This window comes from Aphelocoma coerulescens, chromosome 1A, assembly GCF_041296385.1.
Source record: "Aphelocoma coerulescens isolate FSJ_1873_10779 chromosome 1A, UR_Acoe_1.0, whole genome shotgun sequence".
Taxonomy (NCBI): domain Eukaryota; kingdom Metazoa; phylum Chordata; class Aves; order Passeriformes; family Corvidae; genus Aphelocoma; species Aphelocoma coerulescens.
Window position 1 is genome coordinate 35,481,007 of NC_091014.1, and position 23,518 is coordinate 35,504,524.

A 23,518-nucleotide genomic window follows, 5' to 3' on the forward strand; every position below is an offset into this window, starting at 1 on the left:
TTACACAAACAAGTGCATTCTGAAACTTTTTTCTTCTCCAGATAAATCAATATGCAGTGTTTTTGAAATAAAACAGACTTCTGCTCCCTGTGATCTTACCAAATGCCTGTAAAAGAGTCTTTGCTCCAGTTTTTCTTTCCCTTCTTGATTTACCAAAGGCTGTAACAGGTCTGCACATTCATATTTTCCTCAGTTAAGACCCAGAGCTTATGATGGAGATAGGGATACAAGCCTAATGTTAGCTGCTACAATCTCGTAAGACTGTTTGGTACAGATTAGAGTTTATAATGCTTAATTTTAAGTATACGTGAATTAAAAAAATACAAGATGATGCCTTGACATCTTCTGATTCCCATGTTTTGACTACTGGTCATTGACATTTTTGTAGGGTAGTAGATATATTAAAATATACAGTGGATCAGCATATAAAATGTTCTAGTCTCTACTCCAATTTTCCAAGGGAAAACTGGGACTATAAAATGTATTTACAACTTGTCAAAAATACTCTGATTTTCCCAATACCCTTAACTCAGTCCATGAAAAGCATATCTTACCATACATTATAATCATATCCAGCTATCATCCTCACTGGCTAGCATTTAAGCTAGACTGACACAAACAGCTTTCCTATTATTTTCTGTAGTGTGTGATTAAGTACATCAAGCTCCATGACTGGATAGATGTTCCCATCCGCTGTATGCTCTCTGTTACCTTTTGTTAGTGGCTAAGGAAAAAGCTCTTGGCTTTTAGTGGCCTCATCGCAGTTACGTACCATCCTTATCATAAAACTGCAGAAGTTCCTTACTAGGTATCTGGGTTTGTAGCTACAAGTTTGTAATGATTTTAAAACATATTTGCTAAACTTTCAATTCCAGAACTAAATCTGAAATCTTTCTGAAAGAGCACACTTTTATTCCCATGTGAGTATGTTAAATACAAGTTATTTAGAAATTACTAATTGTACGGGAGCATTTTCATTCTTGATAGATTTGGTCCGTTTTGTTGCAGTCTTGGTACAATGGCATGATTTCCCTGTACGACCTCTATGAGTTTTTACTTCTCACTTTCCTTTACAGAAACAATATTTTGGGGTTCAATAGTCACACTGTGTTACCAGCTATGATCACTCATTGTTCGGCAGTGATATCTAAAATTCAGCTCTAACCCGTGGCTCATTTTTCTATGACATTGGGTCTTTAGTATCTCAAAGGTCAATGCTCATTTTCTGTATCATTTATCCAACAAGTATTCAGGGTCACAATGTCATCTAATATGGGAAGAAGATCTTGGCAGAACCGTGTCTCACAGTTAACTACTAAGCTGGGCTCGTTTTGCTTCACCAATAAAATCAATTAGCATTAAAGAATGGCATTTGTTCCTGCTTGGATTGATATTCACAGTGTCCTTCTACCAATGTTTTCTGTTAGTAAGAGCAATGAAATCTCCTGATTTTGGCCTTGTTGCTATTTTCCCCTATTAAAATACTCCTTGTTTTGCTTTCTTGTACTCTTTTCAGGTTGGTAATAAGGGAGACTTTACTGAAGAGCAATCTTTATGTGTTTAAGCACGTAACATTAGTAGATTCCCCAAACCACACAGACATAAAGTGAGACAGACATCTCCAATTTGGACAAGGACAATAAACCAAAAAAGATGAATATCTGCATTCTCCTAGCCTGCGTATCACCTAAGAAGTTTAAAAAGTACCTTATTCTGCCAATGTAAGAGATGTGAATGGATGTGTGCACCTCTACATAAAAAACTCCAACACATGCACAGTAAATTAATTATGAAATTAAAATTGCCAGAAAGTTATTTGGGAGCCCTCCCAGGTGATCAAACCTCTCACTGGCCAGAATAATTAATACAAACCATGAATATATAAAGAAGACAGTTTAACACAGCAGTACTTAGTACACCTTTGTACTAGTGAAGTAGTGACTGTCACTCAGATGCTTTATCTCCTTCTTTTGACACAATTCCCCAAGATTATTAGTAACAAAAAAGAGGGCAGAAAAGTCATGGCAGAGTTTTCACAACAGTTAAAGAAAAATGCCTGGGAGCAAAGACCCCCAAAGCACAAGCTGATTACTTTAACAAAGGGAAGATTAAATGGTAATTTCATAGTGAAGTGACTATAAAGGATGAAGCGAATTTTGATGGAAAACAACTCTTCCTTACAAATGAGGTGAAGTTAAAGCTGTGCATACTCAAACTAAAAATAAATGCAGTGAGTCTAACCACAAAAGGTTGTGATGGGTTTTGTATCACTGGCAACCATAAATTGAATATCCTTCTAAAATATAATTCAAATAAAAGTTGAGATACAAATAAATTCCAGGAAGTTGTATGTTTAGTTTAGACAGTCACAAATACCTGTTTTGGTCCCATAAATTCACAATAAATACATCGAAACTTGAACAGACAAGCTCTTTGTTCTTACCACTGCACTTTTAAATAGCAAGGAAACAACAGCTAGTTTGCACTGATGCTATGATAAACTTCTGGTCTATGAGATCCTACACAAACCAAACCACTTATTTACTCTACACTACGAGGCATCTCATCATATCTCTGTCTGCCCCATGTACCACAGATGTGGTGAGGAAGGCACATGAGAATCAGAATCTCTTTTCCTCTTTTGATTGTAAGAAATGAATAGAAAGCATGAAAATGCTATAAAGCAAACAAGCAAAGAAACAACCTTTTCTCCATCCATACAAAATACTTTGAGCCATTTGATATTGGCAAAATGGACATACAATTTTATAACAACAACAAAAAAATTAAGATTTTTATGTATGAGCCAAGGTGTAGAGTGAGAATGAGTAGCTTTGAACCACTGATATAGTTGAAAAGAAGAGGCAAACTACTATCTGGATCTGGGGTAGCATATTTTGGTGTTATCTTTGTAGATGGTATATTATTTCCTTGCTATTTTCATGCCCTGAAATGGTAATCACTGAAGAAACTGAAAGGGATATTAAAAAAAACCCGAACAGATGGAAATTATGCATTAAGTCCTTTAAAGAGGTATTAGAAAATACATTAGGAACATTAAAAACATCAAGTTAATTATCTATAACTGTAAGAAATTATTAAGTACAAAAAGACTCAGGCAGGCAAATGATAAAAAAATGATCTTCAACTTCTCAGATCAGACAAAACTTCCCAGACCTTAAAGGAATAAGCCTGGATTTTGTTTGCTAGTCATATGCTTCTGTCTACAGAATTGTGCAACACAGGACTTTTGAAAGGAAGCAATGCCCTTGTGGGTTCAGATCAACACTCCATCTAAACTTGCTCCATCTTGGGAAGCGAGAAAATGAGGTCCCATTTAGGGAGAGAATGAAAGCCAGCCTACTGTGCCCAGTCTGGTCCTGTCACAGTCCCTTGACCAGCAGTGTCACACTGGAGCATACAATGCTTCTCAGTCTTTGTAACATTTACATATGAAGCTCTTGGCAATTAATTTATTCAGTCCCTTCTGAATCCACTGACTCGGTCTGTATACATGGATTTACTGCTTACTCTTCCTCTCTAGAGATACTGGATCCATGACTGTCTCAAATGAATGATGCAGAAATTTCTTCTGTTGAATACATATTTTTCCTCCAATACAGGACTGATAACAGTATAGAGAAGAATGTTGAAATAGATTTCCACTCAGAGAAAAAGATATTGCCTGAAAAATTTTTAATACATTTCCTTACTTCTGAGCAGACTGGGGAACCTGAGTGTTTCTCATGGATCTTCTTCTTCTCATGTACTAAGCATTTTTCTGAAGATACCCTCTTTTTTTGCCCCAAGAAAGCCCAGCTCTGCTATCTTGTGAAAATGCAGACATTTTTCAAGAGGTCAGTATTAAATTTTAGCTTCTCAGTTGCCCAGAAGAACCTCTAGTAGCTGTAATGGGCTGCTGTATTCCACAAGGGATAGTCAGTCTGGTTTCACAAACAAAGTTTTACAACTTCTTGTAGACAGCAGTGATTATTGGGATTGGTAAATTTTAAGTTCAGCTAGGAAGGGATTCTGATCAGTTGCATAATCCCAGGGTTACAAATTTCCCTGTGCTTGGCACCTCTTTCCATGACCTTTAAAGAGCATACGGTTTTCTTCCCTCTTTCCAAGCTCACCCAGCTGGTCCAGTGTCTCTTTCAGAGACTCTCTCCATGCTCCTCTTTCAAACCTAGTCCCTGACCATCTTTCTTTTCTTCCTAGTTTCTCTCTCCTCATACCTCCTCTACAGCATGCTTCCTCTTCTAACAAAAACCCTTAAAGGAAAATAAATTTTTGAACAGACATCACCAACACTTTGATTAAAATGAACAAAACCATCACAAGGGTATCCTCCCTTTGTGGAGCTTAGAGAGCATGCCAGAATCATGCAGGAAAACAATCCTCCTGGAAGATGGAAGTCCCAACCTCAGGAGATACACTGAGGCTTCCCAGCCTATTTTCAGTTTCCAAGCTCCATTAGAAATTCTGTGGTATCACTGTGACAGGAAGGCAGGTACCAGGGACTTGTGCTTCAAGCTAACAAATGGCCAGAGGAGTTCCTGCACATGCACACACTGCAAGCACACTGGCTGAGCACAGAACAATTTGCTCGGAACTGCCGTCCCTGCCCCAAAATGTGTGTGTGCAACAGCTGAATTGCTGAGACAGGCTTTTTAATGATGTTATAGATACTATATAGTACATCAGCCTGTACTACATACAGCTAAACTGATTTTTCTGGAAAGAAAATGCAGCTGCAATAAATTAATACATTTTGCTTTGAAATGCTAAAGGTTGGCAAAACTATATGCAATTAAATCCAAATACACATGAATAAAGGTGTTTGGTACCATCAGCAACAAACCCTGCTACTGGCTGTGTGAATAGGAAAAATTGTTTCAAGCCAGTTGAATTTTCAGACCTTGTATCAGTTGGATATTTGAAGTGCATGTTCTTCATGTACAGTATTGCCCTTAATACATTTTCTCCTTCATGGTAAAAGGAGTCAAATGAGACTGTTCTCTATTCTAATCCTTTTCAGTATTGAAAAACACCAGCATGTAGCAGACCTGTAAAGAATACGTATAAATAAATCATCAGCAACCTCAACTAGGTAAGAACTTGTGACCTTTAATTTTCTACAAGAGACAAATTTCTTTTCGGTTTATCCGTGTATGAAACATGAATATGAAGTCATTCCAAAAAAGGTTCTTAGATGAAAAGGAGGAAGGACAAGAAAGAAATCTTCAGTACTAAATATGTGAGAGCAAATTCAGGAATTTCCAATGTCAGTGGGAAGGAAAAGACATATAGCTCTGCAGCTGCTTCACAGACCATTTGATAAACCTCCAGCAGGTTAAACAAACACACAGGGAAGCCTCTAAATGATACAGCAACTGTAGGCTCTCATCAAACATGAAAATCAGCAAATGACTTTGCAGATATAATAAACACTTCAAGTGCAGAAAAGCTTACCAGCCTGCGATCTGCATTTCACAGGTCAAAACGCCTGCTTCTGCTCAGAAATCACCCAAGATCGTTACCATAATAACTGTGCCTGCAGAGGTTACTGCTAATGGATTTCTAAATGCTTAAAATCTCTTCAGTGGCATTTTGTGCTGATTTTTAAAAGTACATAGTAAAAGTAAGTGTCTATGAGACAAATGCAAAGTGAGGGAAAAAAGTGCTTTTGTAGACACATACTTGAAATTACTAACCCAGCTTTTACTGATATACATTTTATTTTCAAGTTTTACTTCTGCAATGAATTCTTTTTTCTCACCATAAGAACTATGAAAAAGGTCAGGGATAATTTTGACAGATTTTCACAGGCAAATCATGCTCTTACTCTGCAAAATGAGTTAGCCAATGAGGACTATTTCACATTTTGGTGGGGCATGAAGGATGAGGTAACACAGTGCTGCATCTGTGACATCAGAGTGCTTCTGAAATTTGAGGGAAGCTGAAGTCAAAGGCAAGGCAGGTTTCTTTTGATAAGGATGGAAAAAGTGACTGAGGACTGCACAAGTCAGGCAACATAGCTTGAGAAGGTGGCTGCCCTACAGCAAATGAGGCCAAGGGGCCTGCTGATGTCAGGAGCACTCTGTCAAAAAATAATGGGATTGTTTAAACCTTCTGCTGTTTTACTCATAGAGGAGCCTGAAGGAACTGGACCAAGTGAACTGTGGCATGAGAACAGCTGCTTTTGAACATTCACTGTCTTGCCAATGCCATATTAATCACCAAGGAAAACAAAACTGGTTCTGGAGCTCTGTTTGCACATAGGTAAACATGTACCCACAGGGATGGATCATCCATCTGTCACATCTGTCAGTCACTGGGAACCTGGCTCAGATGTTAAGAGCTGCGCTACAGGAATAACCTGTGACCCATCTTCCCTCCTGAGCAGTGTCATTTAATGGAACGTAGATCCCAGGATCACTTCAGAAGTCTAATTTTTTTTTCAATCAATGTGGACTTTTTTTAAAAACCCTTTTATCTCGCTGTATTACTTTCTAGATTTCTCCCTTTCTTCTGAGATTATCTTGCAACAGAAAATTAATGCACTCCATCTATTCTACTATTACGCTGTGCAGAGCTTTACCACATTTAAATTGAGGTACAGCACACATGATCTTAAATTCAGCTAATACAATTCTATATTGGCAACTCAACAGCATCATAACTGGATCATGTTCTGCCTTTAATCTAGACTGGATGCTGGAACTTTTGTATTTTTTTATATATATATACACCTATACATACACATAAACTCAATTATTTTCTTATTTCTTCACAACCTCTGCTTGCTTTCTGATAGTAATACATTTTTATTTTCAGGATTAAACAGACATTTCTAGATGTTACAAAAACCCAAGAATCATAGTGAAGAAAGAAGAAGGGCCTTTAAAATTCCTCAGCTTCCAGCTGACCTACATTTGAGTTCATCAGTTGGGGGCACTAGACAAACCCCTCAGGAAAGCCAGATTTGGAGCAGCTTGAGACAGAATACGAACATTTGCTGCACAGCAGGCTGTGGGTCAGGGAAAGGAAAAAAGGCATACCTCTGTATTTTTGTAAACACCTCCTTTATGTGTTCAGAGCCAAGGATAGGATGAAGACTGCCCTACTCCTTTCTAATGACATTTACATTGTGTATTTAAATATTTCAGACCCTGAAAATTTCCAGGATGTTAATTATTGGTTTTATTACAATAATTTAGTATTTCATAACTTCTCTTAGGAATATTTTGTGTCCTAAGCAATTACTGAAGACACTACATCATACAGTAATTACTTTTTTAGTATCAGCTCTGTAAATATTATCTTTTCAAGGCATTTTAAGCTTCTTTGATTTGCATGTGCTCCCTTCTAGCTAAGCAGTTCAAAATTCAGCCTACCCTAAAATTATGTTTGTTTAACATTTTATTTTGGCATTAAAATCCTGTTACCAAGCTCCCCCCAAACAAGGCTGCGAAACATCTACTAACAGCAATTCCAGATTTTGAGCCACTGCAGAGGATGTGCTCAGGGATGTACATTCACTCTGTTTTCCCTCCAGTTTGATGGCTACACCTGTTTTTGAGATCAAACACTGTGCTGAAATACAAAACCTGTATTACAGCATGCTTCAAAGAATCAGGTAGTGTGGAAAGAAAGTGCAGTATTTACACATGTACAAAGGAATTGAAAAATCTAGTTGCTTTAATTTCAGACTTCAAAGTCTCGACAATTTTCCTTCAAAGTACAGTGACCTATTTTAACAACTGACCTGTTAGTACATCCCTGCAGCCGCGTACAAAACTTGCAAATGATAAATAATAATAAAAAAATTGGTTAGAGAGAGAAAGAGGCTCCTGTTGGTGGAGAAAATGTCAAAAGAATGATTTATAACATCTAGGTTTAGTCTTTGCTGCTTGTCTCTCCAAAGGCTGGCATGCACTCTCACCATAAATGCAGACAATTTGCCTGTTTAGCAGATCCGTTATCACTGTGGAGTAGAAGGTGGCTGGAATGAGACTTGGGAAGGCTCCTGTGGGTCCCAGAGGCAGGCAGAGCTGGAGCACAATGGCTACACAGGAGGCAAAACAACAGTGGGCTGGGCAACGTGATGAGGACAAGACCTCAAGGGCCTTCTGCTAGGAGTGTTGAGCAGGGCAGAAGGCAGGCAGCTGCGCTATTCTTCTGTCCCAGAGAACAGGAAAACTCCTCTGTTTGAGGAAATATTCCCACTATGTCTCTTTGTTATTTGGTGCCAGTTTCTTGAACAAGAATTTACTTAGGAAAGAGACAGCTCACAACTGCAATCATTCTAGCTAAAGAAAATCTCTGAATTCACAGATGATTCAAATAGCTGTCCCTATGAATGTACAGTTCACATTACAGTTCTTCTGAGCCCTTGACTACACCAGGCAGCAAGACTTTAGATAGCCAGAAGTCTGAAACAGTGCAACATGTCTAGGTTACTAGACACAAGAAGGAAGAAGTATGGACTTTAAAAAAATTTTAGTGTCAACTACATTGAGCACAAATTCACTTTTCCTGAAAAACAAAACAAAAATCAAACACTGAGAAGCTGAAACATTTAATCTTAAAAAACTGTGGTGTTTTTTACTATTTTTTTTTTAGTAACAGTAACTTTTCAGACTCAAAGAATATGGACGAAAAACAAAATGAAACTTTTGGTGCAGATTCTAGGAAATATTTTAATCGGCTTTAAATTTGTGGTGTCTTATTTTCACTTCACAAAGGAGTAATTTTTATTCTTGTGTCATTTCTTTTCCCTCCATGCCCCCAGTTTTCAGTAAGTGAATTAAAAACAAACAAATAGATGAATAAAATGAACAGTTTGCACAGCACTACTGTTGACTGATTTACCCATGTTGTTAAAACAGCTAAGAGGGATTGACTTTAGTTTGGAAAGCATGGGAAGAGCTATTCAGCATGTCCATATTCAGGACACCACTGGAACGTGCTTATCTTGAAGTAAATGCTAAGGTCTCCTTGACTTCAAAGTGCCTCTTCAACAGTGCCATCAACTCTTGACGTTGCATCAGTGCCACAGGAATATTTTATGTCCTTTTTAAAGCTCCTGCAAGAATAAGCAATCCAGGGATGACACCTTTGACTCAATTGCTACTGACCTAAGACTTGCCCTTGGCTGGGCACTGCTTAGACCCTTGGCAAATCCAGGAAACCTCAGTCCAGGAACTCAGTGGGAACTACAGCCATCTAAACCTAGGGTTTCAAGAGGTTGGCTATCAAATGCCTTGATTTTAAATAAGAGTTGTTTTTAACTGCACCTGTGATTCTGAGGGAAGGGTCTTACCCATGACTTCTGAAACACATTGTTTTCATTTATGTGCCTGAACACTAGTCCTGCAGGGATAGTTTCTTCAGTGGGGCACAATATACTCGCTCCCTTGGCTTCTGTAAGGACAGGATAGCAATAAGGGTTCATTATATTCTGATCGACCGTCTAAATTTAAATGTTTAGAGGGGAAAATCTGTTTATTTCTGACTTTTCAAGCTGCTTGTCATGCTAGCATTACCTCAAGCCTCACTTTTAAGTTAAGAAATTCTGACTGTGAAGCTAATTAATGTTTCAAACAATAATGTATATATAACTGTAACTAAACACCTACACATATGCAAAATAAAGTCCAAGTTTCAAACTGCATTATATTAATGCATATAATTTGAATTAACTATAATTTCAGCAATTCTGTAAATCCCTTTGAAAGGATCTGTTGCTTGTTGATTTTGCACCATGTGAAGACACGGTAAATATGACATGTAGTCTCATTACATGAATAATGCATTCTGCATCTCAAATAAGCAAGTTCTGCTCCAGAGAGATGCTTAATCCATTCCTTCCTTCTGGGGATGAAAGGAATTTAACTCAGTGCACTGATCTCACAGTATGTGCTCATTTGACTTTAATTATAAAATGATTATTTCAACATTTTTGCCTGTAAAATAAACCAAGCCTGAGCTCCATGTAACCTCTACAGAATTACATTACTTCTCTGTGCACTCAGTCAGTGCCCATCAATACTGCTCTTTCAATACAGTTTCACATGGAAGGATAAAACCCACCTCTTGGGGTTTACAGCTGGTACAGTAGTTTCAGGTCTCACAGCAACAAAAGCTTCCCTTTTTCAGAGTTGTCAAAAGGATGGAGCAGTGAAAAGTGAATTCAAATGTCATGAGAAGGAATTTTCACCAGACACAAGGAGATACCATGATCCCATTAAAACTGGAAGATTTACATCACATAAGCTGTGTATTTTCACCAGTATTTTTTTCACAGACTGTTCAGCCTCTGCAAAACTCTGCATACAGTCAATTACCTTGCTAAAACCCAGACGTCTTCTCTCGGCTAATTCAATAGGCAGAGCATTCCTTGGGAATAGAACATCTGCTGTCCATGTCTTAGGAATGACAGAGCATCAAGTGGAATAGACAGCTATACTGTCAAAGGTACTCCCATTTCAAGCTTGAAAAAACAGCAGTTCAGGAATGTGATGTGTCATCAGGCATACCATCTGGGGGGATAGAAATGCATGCTTTCCATATAGGATAAGATCTCCATGTAAGGATTACTGACAGTAACTCCAGCTGACATGTTCCCATCCGGGTCCAGCAGAATTTACTGGGTTCATTGCATCACACCTTCCAACTCAAAAGCCATTTGGAGCTGACCTACATAACATCAGAAGTGTGATCCTGCTCCCAAGCAAAAGCAGCTGTACTGCTTCTGGTCTTGTACTAATTAATGATACTAGTCAATAGTGCACTTTCTATTGCCAAACGAAACTGGCTAGCTGGGATGCTTCTGCATCTGTGTCAAGACTAATCCATAACGTGAATAAAATGCTCACACACAAGCAGGAATAGAAGCTATTTACAAGGTGCTATCTCATATATAAAACATGTTGTCAAGTGATATAAATGTTTATAGGTTATTTTCAGAAACTTCAGTCAACTCCTAAATGTTCAAGTTAATTCTCAAAATAGTACTTAGTTTTGCAAAGCCATTTATGTATCTAAACCCACAACATCCATTGTGTTACCATTTGCTAGGGCATGAAGAACTTTAATTATAACTTTTTAAAATATCCAACCAGCTCAATCCCATTTATCCTCTGGGGCTCTTAAGGTCTAGAGATGGAACAAGGTATTCAGATAAATGTCATCACTATAGTAAAAGCTGAAGAATATACATAAGCTTAGGTCAGCTGTTTTCAGAACACCTGAAATACAGCAAAGCACATCTCACCAAACACTTGTGCGTATTATCTCCCCAAATAAACTGTGATATATGCAGAGCACACTGTAAAAATTTATCTGAAATGTTCTCAAAAACTCCAGAATGTGCAGCAAAATTGTAAAAAAATCAAAATAAATGGTCATTAGTCATGATGACTATTACGTAACACTTGAAATTCCTAATCTTATCAGATGCTCTGAAGAAAAATTGTACTGGTACAGTTTCATCAAACCTTCTCTGTAAAGAACACAATTGAAAATCATCAGGAGTTCTCAAAATGTCACATGAAACCACAAACTCCAATCTGTTCTCAGACCTTAGCTTAAGTGTTTAATAAATGCAGTAACCACATCATAAATGATAACTACTAAGATCACAGCAAAAAAATCAAAAGGTTGAACACTTCCAAGACCATAAATATTACTGACCTATGAGCTTCAGCATTACCTGAAGAGTACCCTATAGAGGTCTTCATTCACTCTGAAGAACAATGAATATTGATTTGTATTGACTTGGATAAAAAAAAATCTGGTTGATGCTTGTGTAATTAAATATTTTCTTAGAAGAATAACTGCACACTTGATGCTGTACTCATGTCTTTTCACAATGGTTATGATTTTCATTATTCCACCATAAAAATAACAATTTTTAAATCACTAGGATGTTTTCAAGAATGAACAAGAATGTTCATTATAAGCAACACTAAATAAGCCAGCTTACTCTCTCTCACGCATAGAAACATGTGCACAAAGCATCCACAAAATGTGCTTTGGCTGTTCACTATAGTTCTTGGGATGAGGTCTGGGCCTAACAGTGGCAAAGGTCTGAGCTTCATCCCCCATCCACAGACTCTCTGTGGGTCGTGTGTCTTTGTTCAATAATAAAGCCACAGGGCACAAGTAATATTAACATTAGTCATCAGAAGCTGGGTGACATGACCCTACAGCTTCTGATTTCTATTCCAATGCATCTTCTCTTCGAGTCAGAGGTTACTGTGCTTGAGGTGAGAACAGCAACATCAGTAATCCCACCTGAGTGCAACCTTTGTCAGTGTTCATTTGTTTTCATTATAAGGTCTCTAAAATATTACTCAAGGTGAAAATCCCTTTAGATTGCTATATAATATGTATGTCAAACTTTGACTTGTCTGAAGTAATTAAAAGAGACATAGGTTCAAAGATCACTTATTTTAACTAAGCATTGATCTAATGGTCCAGCTTTGTGAGATGTGATGACATAAAAGATAAGGATGGACAAGTGATTTTATGCATGCCAGAAAATCACAGGAAGACAAGAACTCTGGCAGAGTGTTTCTCTGTTAGACTTCTGAACCTGGCTGATCAGTAGTGGAAAATATGAGCCAATCTCCCTCTACTATCAAAACCAGATATCAAAGAACAGATTTCAGAGGACCTGAAAATATATGAGTCTCTGATGAAAAGGTTGTAGTGCTCAGTGTCTCAAATCTGCTGCAAAAGACAGAGATATGGGGATGTTCTTCACAGCAAAAGCTTGAGGCAACCTAACTTGTCCTTGCAGCTCTCATGGAAGTTTCCTTATAGAGTTGCTTGATAGCAACCATAATACATTTGCTTTTTATAACTAGCTGAATTTTGATTAGTATTATCTTGCTGTTCAAAAACAAGTTAGGTGTTACAAAAAGCAAAGTAAGTCTTACCTGGAATACTCTGTCTCCTCACAGACAGTGCTCCATCAGGTGCTTTTGCCTGGTTTGCAGATTTTGTGTAAGGACTCTCATCTAAACAGAAACAAGCAACACCTCCAGTTACTGTTAAATATAATGTTAAAAACAACATACTTTTTTATCCAAATACTGTGTGAACTAGCAGTGCAGATCACAAGAGATGCTGTGAACCAGATGAGGATGGGTATTTTTGAATGCTGATTCAATGCTCAATGTCATGTTTAGAACTCAGTGACAAAGGCTCTGAACAGGAGAGCTGAAAAGGATGTGCTAAAACTCAAACTGGACGTAAGACATTGATGACAGGCCTGATCTACAAAGACCTTTTCAGATTTAACATAATGATAGAAATTTCCCTTTTCTCATGTTCAGAAGCTTCACATGTCAAAGACCTGAGTGACAGAGTTACTATGCCTGTTCAGGAGTAAAAGACTTCCAGAAGCTTTTGAATATTCTGGCTGGGAAGATGCACTCCTTTTCCTTTAGGATCTGTCAGTGGGTGGTTCCTTTTCTTTTGTAACGATTGATTGGGGAAAACATCAGAAAGCTGTTGCCAAACAGGCCAGGCACATTTGTGCCTAAAGAACAGCACTGTACCTGCCTGTGTCTAAATAGGAGGCTATGTGGAACACCTACTGATCAACTTGAGTGCATAAAGACCACAGATGGTGGGATGAGCAGATGAGTCACCAATTAGAGGCAGCATTAGGCAGAAACTGAGTTACTTCTACATCCCTCTCAAGAGCCGTAGGACCAGTAAGGAAACAATCAACTATACTGTAGCTTTAAAAAGGACAAGCTATAAGTGCAGGAAAGAAATGTGAATAGAAGAAATAGTATATGCATTTTATTATTTCAATCAAAAGAAAGGAATCAGAAGAAATAAGGCTTATGGCTTGCTTTCCCTTTAATTGAGTGCTCAAAGACTTGAAAGTGTCACAAATCTTCCTGTTTGATATTTTGTGATATCTTCCTTCAGGTTGCAAATGACCAATGCATTTACAGCATGTGCACGAACACACACTTAAATACCAATCAATGAGTAGAGGAATCAAACACTGTTTGACTATCTCTTATATGTAACATTATCTGTTACAACATCCTCAGATCAAGTAGAACCATATAAGCTTTTTCTGGAGAATCATCTTTTCTTTTCAGTTGTCACTCTTGACAACATAATCCTTTGCTGATTGCACTCTTTACATCTTGCGAGGTCTCAAACTCCTTTAGAAACTTGCATCAAAGACAGCAGTCCATTTTTATACCAGTAAGATAAGGGTTTGGTCAGCATAATTTAATTTAAAACCAGGTCTCAAAGAAGTGACTGAAAGAGCTGGTTATGTTTTAGAACCAGAACTTCTGTAATGAAGTCTGCTACTGTTAGGCAGTTGCAACAACAAAAAGCTTAAATTAATTAAAAAAGAAAAAAAGGAAAAGGCAAAATAATTATTTATAGCCATGAACCTTGATGAAAATACAGCAACTAGTGAAGAATATGTATCGGTAAAATAGCACAACAATCAATACAATTGTGTTTTCTATGGTAAAATGAACTGCAATTGTTTTAGGACTACAACGTTACAAGCGGAAAAGTAACAGGCTTGATTATATTCCATCCTAGCACAAATGCCAAGAAAATAAAGCTGCCAGCTAAAGGAAACAGAGACGCATGGAAAAAATATTAACATAGATCCAGGTACACAATTTAAGAAGAAAGTATATAAAGCCTCAATCCTTCCATCTGAGGTAAGTGGAAAAGCTAATATTATTTCATATATAGAATATACAACCCCTCAATAAAGAAAAAAAATATACAGTAAGACTGAACTAAAGCTTCTGAAGGAAGAAGCATTGATCTTTTTTCTTTCACAGAAGAGGTGCCACTGAGCTTCAACTCAAGACAAGGCTTAAGACAAAGAAACTGAGCATGTGGCTTATATGTCCCACCCATTATTACTTAGTTGCTGTTGCTGAACACGACACCACGTAGTGTGAGACGCACATTTTTCCATTAAAAAGTGGGAAGGAAACATAATACAATTTGTCTAGAACTGATGGATAGTGATGACTTCTGGGCCCTATTTGAATGTATGCCCTATGTATGAAAAATCTATCAATTTACAGAACAAAACAGTCCACTACTAGTCAGACTTCTTACATACAAATTATTGTCATCAGATTGAGGGACAGGAAAAAAGGAAAGAAGAATTTTCCCAACTAGACCTTTTCCACTGAATCTTTGTCATTGAGGAAATGAGTAAATCATCTCCACTCTCATGCCGGAAGAAGATTTTCCCAATATTGCACTGGACTTGGAGTACCTGTGGTTATTCTGAGTTCAGAACACAGGACAAGTCTGCAAATCTTTCTGGTTAACAGCACCAATGAGGGGAGGGGAGTGCACATTCAAATACTAGGGAACCTGAGCAGAAATGTTTTTTATGTAACTGGCAGATGTGAAAGTAGCTAAGACTGCACATGTGAGCAAGCTAGTATTTTAATTTAAGCCTATTAACACTGAAATCTTATCATATGCTTATCAGACGGGTTGGGTACTGTAGGACAGATTTCTTAATCTGTCCACGGATTTTCATAGCAAAACAAAGGGCCCGAAAAAGTTTCTTCATAAACTTTGAACCCCTGTAAATGCAAAATATGCCCTATTATTATTGGGAATGAACAATGAGCCCCTGGTAGACTGGTAAACTGTTCTCAGAACTGGAAATAATTTTCTTCTGATGCCCTTTTAACAGTAAAATCAGACTGAAACATAAGTAGAAATAGGTATAAAGGAGTCCAAGGAGCAAAGGAAAACACAACACAAAACACAACCAACTGTAGAAAGAGTTGTTATTGAACCTTATTGAGATGCTTAACTGAGACAGGAAAGCAAAATAAAGATTAGACAGATGCAGAAATATGTCACCCTAAAGAAACTAGAGAGGCAAGACCTGACAGCCCTGAAATGTCAGACACCATTCCTGGTGCCCCACGGGAAAAACTCTGTTTGTACATGCTAACAAAGTTGCATGAGTGGCCACAAGAATTGATCATCAAATTAAAATATCCTGATGCCTTCATCCATTCTATAGTTAGCAGGGAGGGTCTTAAAAAATGCAAAAATGTCTTATGACAGCAGTGCCTAGGGGGATTGGCAGGAGAGTTTTGTATTACAAGCACTGATAGATAGACTTGGAGATGAAACTCAATTCAGCAAGCCAACACACTGAAAAAGCAAAGGAGCAAAAGAATATGAAGCATTCCCCCTACAAACAGGAGATAATAACTCAGCATCAGGAAAAGCTGTGATATATTTTAAGATGCCACACATACAAAGTAGAAGGAGAAACAGGCTAGATTCAGAAGCATAAATCTCACCTGTTTACACGCCCAATGGTAGCATATCATCAGCAGGGAGCAAGCCACAGTCCATAAAGAATTCACAGGCCAAACTGCACCACTTTAAAGCACAGAAATGCCTTTACCTGGACACACAGGTGCAAACTCTGCCACTCAGAGCACCAGTCCTTGTCTGCTTCTGAAGGAATTGCTCCACAGGTGGCCACATTCCCTACCAGCTTGGCTATACCCATCCACTTATGCAGCTGCTTTTGTTACACCACTGGCTTTTTTTCCCTCCCGTAATTCCCTCTGGCTAGAAAATCAGACAACTCAGAGTAAACAATTTCAGCAAGTCAGTAGGTCATATAAAGGTGTTGGCTATGCCAGCAGAGCTTTTCACTCAGTGACTACAGGAAACCAACTCTCTTAGGCTGTTAAGAGGCAGGGGTCATTTTCCACCAAATTCATACTTTGCATGTTTCTTACAGTTGTAAATGTGCAATAGTGAAAGATGAACACTGTGTTAATTCACTCCTTGGCAGAACACAAGTGATAATCTCAGAGATGACACCTTGCAGATTATTACGATTCTTAACCAGCAAAGCAAAATGACCTTTTTGTCTTCTCCTTTTACTTGCCCTCGTGAAACAGCCCCAAACACCAGTAACAGTAGCTCACACATCATCCTTTCAAAGCCCTGCATACCATTAAAGACTAAAAAGATAATGATCAGGTGGACAGGCAAGTACTCCTACTGCTTATAGCTATTACTGTAGGTTTATTGCCTTTTGCTTGAGTGGCAGATAAACAGCTTTTTTTTGGCACCTTCCTCCCTATTTTTAACCTGGTGGTATCTCTATCCTGTAAATGAACAATTCATTCTTTGAGGTAGGGACCATGCTGTGATCCATTTATATCATTCTGCATTGCTCTTACTATACAGAGGTGGAGCATCTGTCCAAGACTAAGGGCTCGAAAGACTGTAACAAAGAACAGTAACAAAGAACAGTAATGTAACCCCAGAAAGACAATATACTGGACAATGTGTACAGATATATAGCTAAAGTGCCTGGTACTGTGTCAGCAAAATGACCATATGAAATCTTTAGGTATTTGCTGTTATTTAGTTTAATATCCTTTGAAGGATACCAGCTGCGGGCCTTTTATTCCAAGAGGGAATAAAAGGAAGGCCTAAAGATACTTCCTCAACAGTCACGTCTAGACATTCAATGTTTCAGGCAGTTCATAACCGCTGAACCATTCTCGTGTCTCTCTTGGGGGCTGTGAAAGCTATTGACACAAGAATGTTATTTACAGATGTGGTAAAGCCTACAGGCACTCCCACCTTCAAATATCCAAAAGGGCTTAGAGGATGTTTCCTTCACTGCTGCTGCCACACGTCCATGCGATAACTGCTGAACCCAGTAAATGTGTCCAAATCCTGTGTAGCACCAGGTGGTCGCAGAAGGTGACTAAGCACAGCTATATCCTGTTTGATACAAAGGGGAAGCTTCTTCCCACCTCACTGGGAACAGCTCCTGAACAGCTCTGTGGCTGTCACTTTGCCTCTCCTACAAGGAGAGGAAATGTGAAGATGTTTCACTGTTGTACCTCATCTCTCCAACAAAATTGCCCGTTCTCAGCTCTATGTCACCATTTGAACCTGCTTTCCTACTGCAAAACCTGCATTAGAGGGAGCAGGGCATCAAGTGTGGCATCAAATTCATACATGAAATATTTCAGACACAATAAATTTCTAATATTTAGGAGCTTGAAAGCTGTATTAAATTTTTTCAACAGCAGATGTGAAAGGATTTTGAGGGCGAACAGAGTTTCCATCTTTCAGCTTTTCACTCTCCATTCTTTGAGAGCTTTACTTATGTCTCACCATATAACAAGCTGTTCTTTAGACAAGGAAAAACTGAATTTAAACCGTTTTAGAGCATGACCATGTAGGTCCCAAGCAGACTTCAGAACCCAAGCAAGTGAAATCTGAGGTGTTCCTCAAGTGTTCCCCACTGTGAAGAATCTCCAGCTAAGTCCCAAGATTCCTGAAAGAAGCACACCGCATCTTCAGCTGGCTAACCTCCAGCTGTCTCAGTGTACAGGAGTAAGACCAACTTCATGTGTTGCTGTTTGCACCATTTGGGATAGCATGCACCTCAGACAAACAGAGAATCACATATCTATACAGAGGTAGAGACTGGCAAAACCACAAATCGCCAAGAGGATTGGTTGCATCTGAGAGAAGATACATCCCCAAGATTAGTTCCTCAAAAAATAAAAGCACCAGCTTCACAGTTGTTACTTCAGACATTCCTAGACCTGTAATATTCCATTCACTGAAATTTGTTGCTCCTTAACTTTATAAAGAAGAGTATTTTTCACTAAAAGCCACGAATTTTTATGAATCCTACCAGTACAGCACAAAATACCACAGGTTCTCATACTTCCTATATCTGAAACCTATCTTGAATTTTATCTTTAAATGGCATAAAGCTCAGCTTTATCTAAAAGCATATTTTCTTTGCACAGCATCATACCAGTGACAGTTGGTAAATCCTGAGGTACAGCATTCTTTATTATCTGCACTGCTTGCAGCTAGAGGCTTTTACAGATAAAAATAAACACGTATACACTGGTGCCTGTGGTTTATAGAAGCTCTGAAGTTAAGGAAGGCTTACAAAGAGTCTTGGTAGGACTTTTAGGACCATCCCTGCAGCAACTGACTCTCCCCTTAACTCAGACCCTTCTGTTAAAGATCTTCCATTTTTTTAAGAAAGCTGAAACACTTACTGGACATGGGACTCAAAGCCCAATCTCACATTCACAGAGAGTACCCAAACTCCCAGCTACATAATCATTCAGTCTTGCTAGCTTGCTCTGACAACACTAACGAAAAAGTATCCCAGAGAATGTATTTTTCCTGGGAAAGGAGGATGTTTTTGTAAGATTTGCTTTTAAACAATGCAAAAGTTTAGAGAAAAATTAACATCCTGGAACATTCATGGTTACTACAATGTCACTACAGCTGTGTCAGAGCATAAAGGACTATAGACTGTTTAAAAAAAACCAGACAAAATTGTCTTAGCCTTTTTCACCAGATGTATAATGTTCAGATTTTGAATGTATATGCTTCATGAAACAACAAAATTCCAACAATTTGCTTTGCCCATATGCTAAACCTTTCAGATATGTTATGGGAACTCCAACCATGAAAGGAAGCATTAATTTCTCCTACTGGTGCAGAGGAATAATAATTTTTCGAGTTCATTTTAGAGCTATGGCTTCATTCATTTCAAATGAGACTTGATTTTTGAAATGGCAATGCTGCTCTTCGAAGTAGTGCTTAGAACTATCTCAAATTTTTAAAGCACTGCATATAAAGTAGTCATTAATGGACTAGGCTCCAAGTAGGACAAATATGGACGTATTTAATCTTAATCCTTTCTAATCAAATTGTGTGCTCAGTACTCTCCAGGAGTCTTTATTAAGAAAACATAAGGTTTCAAATGCTTCCATAAATAGCATTTGTTGGTGTATGCGACATGGAAAAATTATGAGAAGAAAGAGTCAGAATAACTCCTCTGGTAATTTTCTTTTCCACATTTAGCAGACATGTCTCTGGTTTTCTTAGAAACTTAATTTTAACAGTTATAGTACCAATGAATAACTGTGTTGTCTCTCTAAAGTGAAAATTTATTCAATTTTATTATACTTTATGTAAATTTAATTCTCTTTTTTTCTGAATTATATGGTTACTTATTACAGTAACAGCTCAGTTTTAATCTAGAAGCAAGAGAAGTAGGGTACTGTAATTATGCATAACTGTGAATCCATTTCATATTGGTATTTGCAATGCCTCAGAAAGCTTGACTGTTTGAAAAATGATCTGAATATCCTCCGAGTTTGCTTGTGCAAAGTTAATTTCCTAAGCCTGTGCTTAGGCACCTGAATGGAAATGCTTGGTTTCCTATATGGCTAAGTACTCTGATCTCCTCCCGAAGCTATTTTGCTCATGAAAATGCAGAACTTTCCAAGAACATTTAAAACATGCAGGATCTGCAAAAAGCTCAAAATGTCTCTGGAGAGATATTAGCATATGGTGAAATTCACTTCAGTGTATTATCTAATAAAGAAGTAATCCTATTTAAATAATACCCCAATCACAAACTACTTCAAATCTGATAAATATGTCTTTTTGTTTATACAGCATCAAGCATTAAGCACGAATGCCATAAACCACAATCATCACTGAATTGTTACATAATTTTAAAATTCAACTTGAGTTTCACTTTATTGTCTTGAGCTGCTGTTTATTGTTTATGGAAATAATACAAGCATCACGTAAGTGATATGTGTGAGGCTTACCCAAAGCAGCTAGAAACTGAAGAGGCTTGGTGCACAAAAAAGCTTGAAGAAACTGGGGATGTAAACTATTTTCTTTTCTGAGACAGTCTGGGATTTTTTTGTACATAAAACTTCTGCAGAAAACCTTATTCTAGAGGATGAGGCTATAAACCTTTTCATTTAAAAGGAAATTCCTAAGTGACACACATATCACTGTCAGGAAGCATTTCCAGATATTCAAGCTTCAATTTTGTTCCGAACACCCCTGTCCATAGGAAGGTTTTGTTGTCCTTCTTGCACGTATGCAGCTCTGATGTACTGCTGCATGTTGGCATTGTATGAAAGTGCCATACATTAGCTTTTTGGGGAAAAAATATATTTGAAACTGTTTTCTTTACAAAGTTCTAATAATTAATAAATTCAATTACTTTAACAGTGGTAAATGCTAAATCAGCATCCCTCAAGAATATTTGAGCCAATCTTGACAGATGCACACCAATGCCAGCAAGATGATAAAACTTCCAACAAGGCTACTGGAAAAGGGAGTTTAGCAAAGGAGCAAGACCTGAGCTAAGGCAGAGACTGAGGGACAGAAAACCTGATGGCATTAATTTTTTGTGGAAAAACACTTTTAAAAATGAATCAGTTACCTTAGTATTACCTTTTATTCTCTACCCTTGGTTCAGCTGCCCATTCCCAGATGGGCTGGGAAGACAGCAGTAGCTGATAAGGGGAAAAGGGGCCAAGCCATATCCTGTGGCTCTCGGAGGATGCCCTGAAGCTACAGCACCACACTCCTCACTGCTGTGGCTGCCCACCACTGTGCCTCCTTGGGACAAAAGGCAATTGGCTTCCTGGACGACAGCATTTATACTGGCATGCCAGTGGGATTTTCCCTCTTATTTATAGTCCAAATGACGCACATTAGTCCAAATGGGCACAGCTCAGGCTTAGTGAAAAACAGATCTTTCAGACTGCACTTCTTTCAAGAGTCAGGCTATAAACCTGGCACCTTCCTCATGGCCTTGTGAAATACTGTCCTACTTTCAGCCCCTGCCCTGGAAGAGTTCACTCAATATATCCACAGAGACTGTGCAATAATTCAGACTAACTTCACTTGTCAGCAAAACTTCATTGTTTTTGGAAGATGTGACAAGTTTGAACACAGTGCAGAGTAAGAGTCTTTTAAAATAAAGAGCTGTGCGCTTTTAAGGAGTGGGAACAAAGCATAGTAACAAAAGAGATGTCAAGTTGACAAAACAATATATACATATTTGTCTTACTTAAAGCTCACTTAAAGCCTAGGCCACCTTCTGTGCTCCAGACAGCATCTATCCATGCATGTGGTTCTTTACAGCAAGGCTTTTAACCTGTCAAACAATCTTTATTTGCTAGTGTCTCCTGGGTCCTACTTAATCTCAAAGCTTATTTAGGGCAAGCAGTTCACTGTCTGCAGTATTCTTCAAATTCTGTAAAACAGTAATTATTAGATCTGCTTGCCCACATCTTTGCCGAAATTCAACTTTGTCCATGCCTGAATCAGCTTTTTGCAATCCTGAATGTATGGCATACAGGAAAAATTATACCCCCATAACCTTCAAGAAGGCAGACAAATAATTTTTAATTTTCCTATGCACAAATCTCCCAAGCCTTTTAACTAGGAATCCTTCTCTTTTAGGAATTCACAGCTGTACCTTCACAATGTCTTTGGCTCTAAATCTCCTAGAAATAATGACAGCATTGACTCATTGTGTGCCACAACTGCGGGAAGAATAAACATGGATTTAGTTGTTGCATAGTGTGAAAATTCTACTTCAACTTTTTCTCCCAACACTACACTAATGGTGATGAAATTATTAAATTTTTCTCTGTATTACCAGCACATTGTCAGCATTTTCAGATCTATCATTGATGCGTGTATGCTGTGTGCATGCACGTTTAATTTTAACAATGGATTTATTAAGTTCATAAAATAATTTCAAAATAGCAGAAAGCAATTGAAAATAACAGGAAATATCAGATATTAAAAATAAGTTTAATCAACCCGATGCAGCTAAAGGACTCACTCTGCATGATGTTTAAGTCAAAAGCTCAGACCTTCCAGACTGACCATGTTCTGAAGGTCAAATAAGCCCCTGTTTTGGCAGACCAACAGCATGATGAATGCCAGAGTACAGATCACTCTATCATGGCTAGCCTGTGCCTTGTCCAGGTTTCTATAATGAAAGAGTGAGGGAAACCAAGCTGATTTTAAGAGCCAGAGTAAAATATAACTATTAATAAGGCATGGTGTATAGGACTTCAGACCCAATCAAGTGCTAAATATATTAACATCTACACACTACTCAGGCTGTGGAACTCAGGCTGTGGAATACATCTGTACTAAACTTCTGAAAAAGAAAGTTAAGAAAAATAGGCCACATCATTATTTCACAGAGACACTATTTCCTATTTCCTTCATGATCTGAAGTCTCTAAAAGAAGAGCCTGGTGCAGAATACAGTACACATTAATGTAAACTGCCATGGAGAAGGAAGGCAGAAACACTCCTATACATGCAAGGAGCAAAATGCTTTCAATTACTTGCTGCAGCTTAGAAATCCAGGCGACAACAATATCTTATTAACCACACCAGGAAGCAGACATATAACCAGCAGCACCGCCCCTATCAAGCAGAAGATAACAACCACAGGCACAGCTGGAATTTTATTGACCAAATCAACAAGAAAACACAGAGGACAGTATCTATATCAATAACCAGGGAACAATGTCTTACAGATGATAGCAGAAGTTTGATCTTTAAGGTATTTCAAGAAATAACTGGTATTTAAAAAAAATGCAGCTATTCCA

At 38.0% G+C, this 23,518-nt stretch overlaps 1 protein-coding gene across 7 annotated transcripts in view; it reads right to left on the reverse strand.

Annotated features, from left to right (window-relative positions):
• Positions 1-23,518, reverse strand: part of GRIP1 (glutamate receptor interacting protein 1) — a 324,062-nt gene that overhangs the window by 94,751 nt on the left and 205,793 nt on the right. For all 7 annotated transcript variants that reach the window (XM_068998674.1, XM_068998688.1, XM_068998698.1 and 4 more), the window contains exon 2: positions 12,951-13,031. In XM_068998674.1, coding sequence (XP_068854775.1) covers positions 12,951-13,031 — 81 coding nt within the window. The remainder of the gene's footprint in view (positions 1-12,950; positions 13,032-23,518) is intronic.